Here is an 8,652-nt window from a genome sequence, read left to right as displayed (position 1 = left end):
CATTTTAATTAAATCTAAACACACGCACACGCACACACACACGCACGCGCACATGCTCCCTCAATATAACGCAACGGCATGCTGCCTGCATAGAATAGACAGGAGTAGACGGGGAGCAGAGGAATGTGTGCCAGAGTTCTGGATCATAAAATTTTATAGCTACAGGTGACCTGACCTCATCTGACCCTGGTCTCCGCTTATAGGGGCCTAGATTACACGTATATACATGATATATGTACCGGCCAAAAGACGGTATAAATTATTGAAAGATTTTGGTTACGGAAAATTTATGGCCTGAAAAAAGTGCCGCGGCGGTCGCCGCGGCTGCCGCGGCAGTTCCGACGCCCTTGACTGGAGACTTGGGGTTTTGGTGTTGCTGTGGATACGTTTGGTGTTAGATGTAGCCTCTGCGCTCCCAGTCTAGTGTAATCAGCAACGTTTCTGGAATATTTGCAGATTTATTCATCTCATCAACATCGTATTATATGTAAGGCAAGTCACTTATAAATACAATTTCTAATTATAATCGTAATAGTAGCTTTCTCTACTGCAAGTTTATCACCCCAGATTATTTTAGCAGGAGACCCTAACCCAAACTAGGATTGTGCACAATCCGTAGTGTTGATCTGTCTATTTGATCAACTTTGTCGCTCTCCATCTTAGATATAGTCCATTGGACTTTGAAGAATAATCCTTATGAGGTTAGTACTAGTATTTCTCTGCCGCTGCCTAGGTTAACGAGTTTATGTGTACACGGTACAGTGTCAATGGACAGAAATGTATTCAGTCAACATTTGATGATATGTCGATTTCGTGACTCTAGAACGCGTGGATACATTAGTCTAAAATAGATACTGCTAAGCCAATGTATGGTAAAATATGAATTAATTTGCTCCTAACTTATCAGATTCTAACAACCGTTACATGAGATGTTATATAATCGTACTTGCTGCTGACACAATAAAATATAAACTGTGGTAACAGTAGATCCAAACCTCATCCACTGAAAAATGGGTTCAAGCCCATATAATCAGTACCCCAACCCCTTCCATAGGTTAATTTCTAATAGGGGATATCTGATGTGAGTATAGTGTTAACTAGTGTTAATCTATACCCTAGGCATTCGTCTCCAAATATCTTTCCTAGCATGGCTAATGCCAGTACTGATGGAGCTGACCATGTTTCTCTATTGATTCTTCACAATGCTACTCAGTTACTAAGGTGTAGTAAAGAGGTTGGGCGTGTGACGTCAATTATCAGCGCTCCAAGCAGCGACGGAAAATGATAAGCAAAAAGCCGAAGTGAGCTCATGCACAACAGACACGTGTCCAACGCATTTCCCACATGCCAATAACGTTTGGGTGAGGTTAGATTACAATCTAATATCTCAGGAGTAATATTAGAGACAAGTTGTTGGTCTTGTTTTAGAGAGGAATGCTGTGTAATGCAATACTATTAACTTGCTTTAGACCAGCATTTAAAATGAAGTAACTTTGCCATAAAGTAGCACTATTTCCCCATTTTCTTTTTAAACACTATGTATTATTAGCTCCTGATGTAATATAATGTTACATAAGAAAATGTAATTTAATGTAATGTAATGTAACATAAACAATGCAATGCAATGTAATTTAATGTAATGTAATGTAACATAAACAATGCAATGCAATGTAATTTAATGTAATGTTAAACATTATGAATGTAACTGCACATAGACTTGTGAGATAGTACTGTAGTAGCATCTGGTTAACAAAAATAGATTATGATGACTACTCGTACCTGTACCCACACAAATCCAAAGTAGTAATAGTTGTAGTCCCAGGAACGCGGCCCTGGTGCCCATGATTTGTCTCTGACGGCATTTGTCGTAATCGTAAACGACGCGTTCTGCCGGATCTTGTAGATGAGGTGGTTTGGCAGACTGCCATCATCCTCGTTCATTTGAAACACGAGGCCTGGATTATAATTTATAATAAGAATGTTCAATGTTATAATAATAAAACTACAAACTGAGCTAAAGACTAAACACTACAACTGGAAACTAAAAATACGAAAACAATGGTCACTGTTGTTTAACATTTGCTTAAATAATATTTCTGTTACTATTTTTAATATTCCACTATTCTATGCATATAGAAGCACTATGGAGATATGTTACTCAGGTGAATGTACTTACTAGCAAAAACAGTGACATTGTCAGAGTATGCCTGATTGGAAACATACTCGACTAGCGTTTTCTCATCAGCAAAGCCTTGGAACACATCAAAGCTGATGCCTTTCATCAATAACACCCAACTGCAAGCTGCACTATCTGGAACAAACAGACTAAATAATCAAAACTCATGCAGAAAGAATGGAAAGATATTAAAATGGCTTTTTTGTTCAGCTTTGAAGCCGAAGATACAAACATTACTTTAGCTACGAAGTCAGAGGGCATCAGAGGGAGAAACAATGTTTAACTTTATTGGGTCAGGGACAGAAATCCCACATGTCTATGCTCAGCCATTCATGTCACTATTCCTCGTTGGTAAAGCGGGAGACACACTATGCAAATTTCGCTGCGATCAGATCCACAGCGAAATTTGCAGCGAAAATATTCGCACCCGCATGCGATAACTTGAGCGGACACACTAGACACGATCTACTGTCGCCACATGGCTCCAACCATGGCTCCAACAGTCATGTGATATCTGGATTGCCGCCATTTCTCAATCACGTAATTATCATACTGATCAATGATTCACTGCATTATAACATTAGCCGGCTTGATTTTCGCTTCCACACACACACGATGCTAATTTGTACGCAGCGATAAAAAATCGCATCAAAAATATCAAACGTTTGATAGCTGCGAATTTCGGTGCGGATAAAATTCGCGGCGAAATTCGTCATCGCTTGAGCGGTCACCCTATGCGAATTTTGCTGCAATTTTAACAATCGCTGCGGTCGTGCGAATAAATTCGCATGGTGTGCCATGGTGTGTCACTTAAGGAATGATTCTGGCATTGCTCATTGCTAGTAAACAATTGGAAACATGTATTGTATTGTGGTTTAGTTATCAATGGGTATATTTCTTGGGTTTAAAGGTAGGATGCCTCAAACACACTATTTAATTTCTGCAAAGTCTGCAACTATTCGGAATAAAATCTTTTGTATGTGATTTAACATGCCTTAAAGAGGGGGCACACGAGCGAATATTTTTCGCCCGATTGCGGCGATTTCGAAATCGCTTTGAAAATTCGCTCGTGTGCCCGCTACAGCGACGGCGACTGAGTACGGCGATTCCAGTTGCACGATCAATTGCAAGTATCAAATATGTTTGATATTTTCACCCGATTTTATTTCGCCGGCAATCAGATCGCCGAGAAAATTGCTTGTGTGCCCAGAAAATTGCTCGTGTGCCCAGAAAATTGCTCGTGTGGCCACTGTGGCGAACACAATCGACGGACAATCGTTGGACGGCGCCATATTGTACAGGTCACATGATCGATGGATTTGTAGGGTACGTTGGCGTATGGTCTCGAGTAATATCGCAGCGTGTGCCTGTTCGTGATCGGCGAAAAATATCGCTCGTGTGCCCCCTGCTTAAGACAAGACTTCTGCAGAGTATGATTATTACTATACATGTCTGTTTCATTTTAGTCAGATACAACAGTTTAAATATTCCTACCGATAATATCGAGTTTATGCAAAAAATCCTCAGAAGTCAAGATGTCAATTTCCATAAATGCATTAACGCCCAGCTGGTGTGCCATGGTAGAGAGAACATCTGTGTAGTTCATACTGTTCTGTATCTATCAGGTAAACACAAAATAAATGACACATGTTGATGCATTATTATTTAAAAAAAATCGTTACCATGCTTAGCATGCTATTAATTTCACTTCAAATTAGATACACAATAATGGCTTAATCTATAGGAATAACAGGTGCCAAAAACTAATCAGGGTTTAGCACCATACCGTTTTGATATTCTTCTAATATTCTTTGAATATTCTTCGATAGTTTTCCAATATACCTCTTTCAGTTGAGCTAGGTTGTCCTGCGTGCTGTTTAGCTGGTGGTAATCTCGTATCTCCCGAGACACGTTCAACCACTTGTTGGCATACTGAGTAATGGTGTCAAACAACACAAAGGTGCTGTTTGCCTGCCAGAATTACCAATAGGAGCATGAACATTTCTATACATGCATGCACGTACGCACACACACATGCACGTACGCACACACACAAGCATGCATGCACGCACGCATGCACTCGCGCATGCACGCACGCACACACACACACACACACACACTTATACAGGGTTCTCCCCAAGTCTTCAACACATCCGGCATACCTCCATAGCTGAATCTAAATTGTGACATCCAATAAATCCTCTGACATGCCTTAATTACCAGCTGTGATTACTTTTGACATAATGTCATTTCTGATTAATGATTAACCTAGCACTCACAGCGAGATAACCATGGCCCCTTAGACATTAGACTTATTAGACATATTAGACTTGTTGCTATGCCGGACTCCTATCAATAAACCTATATGTAGTAGTATCAGGAGTGTCATAATATAGATGATAGCAATTATCTGATTACATTATTGAATATAGTCTATATTATGACACTCCTGGTAGCATACCTTCTCCACGATGTCGTCTGCTGCTGTACTGTTGGGTGCGTAAAGGACCTTGGGGTTGCTGTACAACACATGCATGAGAATGCCCAGCAACTCCTTCTGCCTCTGCGTAAATACTGACGAATCTGGTGAAAGCAAAGCGATAAATTATCAATCTATTTATATTTGTAATAAATTTCCTAAAAATTCTTTTAAAAAAAGGCTCCATTAACTTGAAGAAGCTGGGGGATACTAGTATACATAATTACTGTTAATCAGTTAATAGAATAATAAAAGTTGTACTCATTAACATGTAAACAACTGTTCTTGTCATATTGTATGTCATAGAACAGTCACACAACAGTCTTTCCACCAATAAGTGTGCCGATCTGCATTTCAAAGTAGATTATTTACATATCATTGTCAACAAACAGAGCGTGTGATTTTTGCACTCGGGAGACGGAAACCCCGTCCCTACACTAGGTTAATTACCTTTGTATACGTTTCGAGATAGGTACCAGTCCATAAATATTTGTGAATGTTGATGAGGAATTGTGAATGAATTGTTTGAACATTTCATTATCGCAATTCTGAAGATGGCGGGCACACGTTTGCTGTTTATCCACTGTTTTATAGCCTATAACAGCAGGAACTCGTAATGACTTTTATGCTGAAGGAATAAGTAATATTCACGCTGGCAGGTGAGTCTAAATTTATTTTTCGGTTTATTTCAGAAATGATCATTTTAATAGTTGATTACCTAATCAGTGCCTGCAAATGATATGCAAACTTTTTTTGTTATAATTGATCATTGGGACACTACTAGCTGTTACCTGAACCGAAGATATCGGTGGCTTCTCCTTTAGCCGTGCCACTGCCATCACTGTCGGAGCTACTATCGACAGAGCCATCAGAGCTGGGAGGTTCCTTCCCACACACTGTCTTCTGCATGGCTGCCCAAAGATGCAGCATTCTCTGTGTACTCCCCTGCTTCTCTCTCTCCTTCTTATCCTGGTGGGAGATTAATGATAAAGGCACGTATGTCAGTGTGTGATTGCACCTAAGCTCAGTCGTTTTGTGCATTTTTTATTCAGAAAGCCTCGAAAATTGTCTAATCACTTCAGGTTCTCAAAGGATAATTTAGTCACCTATGCCATTTGGTTGTAGTCTAATTATAATCCTCAGATAAACAACTCGTGGGTATGTTGACATCTGTGCACCGTGCCGTTACAAGTTACAGGCTATGCACAATAATACAACAGATGTAAACAATGAAATGGCTCTACCAGTCTACTGCCAGTTTGAACTTATTGCCCTCTTTTGTACTCTAAGAGAAAAGGAAGAAGAACGATGCAAGAATTTTACATGCTCACATTACAGTTAGCCACAGCTATGTGTTCAACCAGGCGACCTAGCTGTCTGAGTGATATAACCACACCCCTTGCATAATGTTGCTAGGTCCGTCACACTAGAACAGTTCATTCATTTTTCATGCAGGGCGCGAAATTAGCACCAGCCCATTGGCATATGCCGGTAAATTATTTGGAGGGCCAGTGACATTGGCAAAACACTGGCCCTCCGAGCCCGTGGTTTCAGCCATGTTAGCGAGTACCTACATTTTTAGCTCACCTTGACATCGTCAAGATGAGCTATTGCCATGGGGTGTCGTCCGTCATACGCCCGTCCGTCCGTCAACATTTGGCTACAGTCAACGATAACTCAGGAACCGTTTGACCCACATGTTTCAAATTGCATATAGTTGTTACTCCTATGGGAGAGGTTTGAACGTCCTATTTTAGAGCACGCCAGTCAACCTACTTTTGAGCCACGTCCACTTTTTTGCAAAAATAGAAATGGCCATAAGTCAGATCAGGTTCAACGGATTTTGCTCATTTCTGGTATGTGAATGAATAAGGACTGGCCCCAAAACATATCACACAGGTTTTGATATTTTTTTTAAATTATGCAAATTAGGTAGATTTCGGCAATTCCCCTATGCATTTCAGTGTCTGCCTACGGTCAACGATAACTCAAGAACGTACCGTTTGACCCACATGTTTCAAATTGCATACAGTTGTTACTCCTATGGGAGAGGTTTGAACGTCCTATTTTGGAGCACGCCAGTCGACCTACTTTCAAGCGACGTCCACTTTTTGGCAAAAATAGAAATGGCCATAAGTCAGTTCAGGTTCAACGGATTTTGCTCAATTCTGGTATGTGAATGAATAAGGACTGGCCCCAAAACATATCACACGGGTTTTTATTTTTATTTTTAAATGATGCAAATTAGGTAGATTTTGGCAATTTCACTATGCATTTCAGTGTCTGCCTACGGTCAACGCCATCAGCTTGTATGCCAACAGATCTGAAACATTTATTTTCGCATCAAAAATTACTCATCATCATTATCAAGAGTATATAATGGGAGATATATAAAGAGTTCTCCCATATATACTCTTGCTTTATATATCCCCCTCCCTCTTCTATCACACCCAAGGTGAGCTACAGTGTCATTGACACTTTCATTATTTATAGCAATAATGAGCAAATACTTGATTCAAACACTTTGGACATCATTCGGACAAGCTTTTTTGAATTATCATTTCAAGTCTCATATTATGTCCGTTCTGGTTCAAACAGCAAACAAAATTTGTGAGGACTGGTAATTGTGTGTCACTTCGTTATTGAACAGCATTTTCAGAATGCCCCTATCATAAATGCTGAGTGGCTAGAGCTACCTGTCAACCACTCTGGGCAGGTAGGTCGATTATAGGTAACGTTAAAATACTGTGTTAGATGAACCAACAAAGGAGGTACTTACCAGCCTCTCCTCATCAATGTCGTATTCCTCATCATTCAAGCCATAGTCTGTGTCATTGCCTGAAATTGGAAGGGAAACATCAGGAGAGTGGAACTGGTCAAAGGCAATATATTTGACAGTAACACGCTAAAACCAACAAGAATGCATTTATCACATTAGTACAGTAATTGGTAATACCATGCATTTATAAAGTAATGCTTTCCAGTAAACCCGTTTGTAGTGCAAAAATCAATAAGAAATCACATTGTCCCATCGACTTTTATTGTATAATTGCAGATGCATTCCTACAAATACATTTTTGATTAAAGGATGTCGGTAATCATCCAATCTCCCTTAACATACCACAATTATAAATGCATGACGCAGCAAAATACCACAAAATGGGCGCGCTTGTACACATACGAGTCGCATGATGTGATAACGGGGGTTCTTAAGCAAAAACGCAAGAGTTGCAAAGCAAACAATGTTCAAATGTCGCTTTGCTTTTCCATTTTTTTCAGAGCGAGACGAAAAGAATAATTATTATTTGCAAGCGTGCCACGCCGCGGAAACGTGTTTCTATACACGTAGGCTTATAAATTTCGCATTTCTTTTTGCGAAACATCTCTTATCTATCTCGCCACTTGGTGAAATGACAGCGTATACGTAGTCACGCCATCCACGCACGCACGCACGCACACTTTCACCTCCGCGCGCACGCGCGCACTTTCACGCATGCCCGAACGCATGTCGGCATGCACGAACGCACGCACGCACGCACGCACGCACGCACGCACGCACGCACGTACAAACTCCAACACCCGCCGCGGGTACACGCACGCGCACATGCGTTTAAAGAAAGCATAGGGCACGCGCGCATATACGCACACTCTATAAGCAAATCATTGCAGCTGATTTTTTTGTCGTAAACGCAGATGTTAGATAAGAATAGTCAGCAGTTGTGGCTACGTGACCGAGCCAGGGTCGCGGGATCGCAGGTAGACATGAGTTCATCGGGTGAATCAACGTGAAATGACAGGTGCGATAATGCTATCATGGCTGGATTTTAAGTGCACACGAACTGAACTCATAAATGAAAGTGTCAATGACACTGTAGCTCACCACAAAAAAGGACACAAATGAGTGAGTGAGAAGAAGTCAGTTTTAATTGAGCAACCATCAACGTACATTATAGAAACGAGGAGTATATATATAGGGACGGGAACTCCCATTATATAC

General features: G+C 40.6%; 1 protein-coding gene across 1 annotated transcript in view; it reads right to left on the bottom strand.

Moving 5' to 3' along the window:
• Positions 1-4,127: 4,127 nt before the first annotated feature.
• LOC106807484 (ATP-binding cassette sub-family A member 2-like) overlaps positions 4,128-8,652 on the bottom strand; it is a gene marked incomplete at its 3' end in the record, with an annotated part of 32,621 nt that continues 28,096 nt past the window's right edge. Inside the window, 4 exon segments of the mRNA XM_014809816.1 lie at positions 4,128-4,147; positions 4,638-4,759; positions 5,447-5,624; positions 7,435-7,493. Of these exon segments, the coding sequence (XP_014665302.1) occupies positions 4,128-4,147; positions 4,638-4,759; positions 5,447-5,624; positions 7,435-7,493 (379 nt within the window).

The sequence above is a fragment of the Priapulus caudatus genome, unplaced genomic scaffold (genome assembly GCF_000485595.1).
Source record: "Priapulus caudatus unplaced genomic scaffold, Priapulus_caudatus-5.0.1 Scaffold218, whole genome shotgun sequence".
NCBI classification, from domain to species: domain Eukaryota; kingdom Metazoa; phylum Priapulida; class Priapulimorpha; order Priapulimorphida; family Priapulidae; genus Priapulus; species Priapulus caudatus.
Note: the sequence above shows the minus strand (reverse complement) of the source record. Positions and strands in the feature narration are given on the sequence as shown.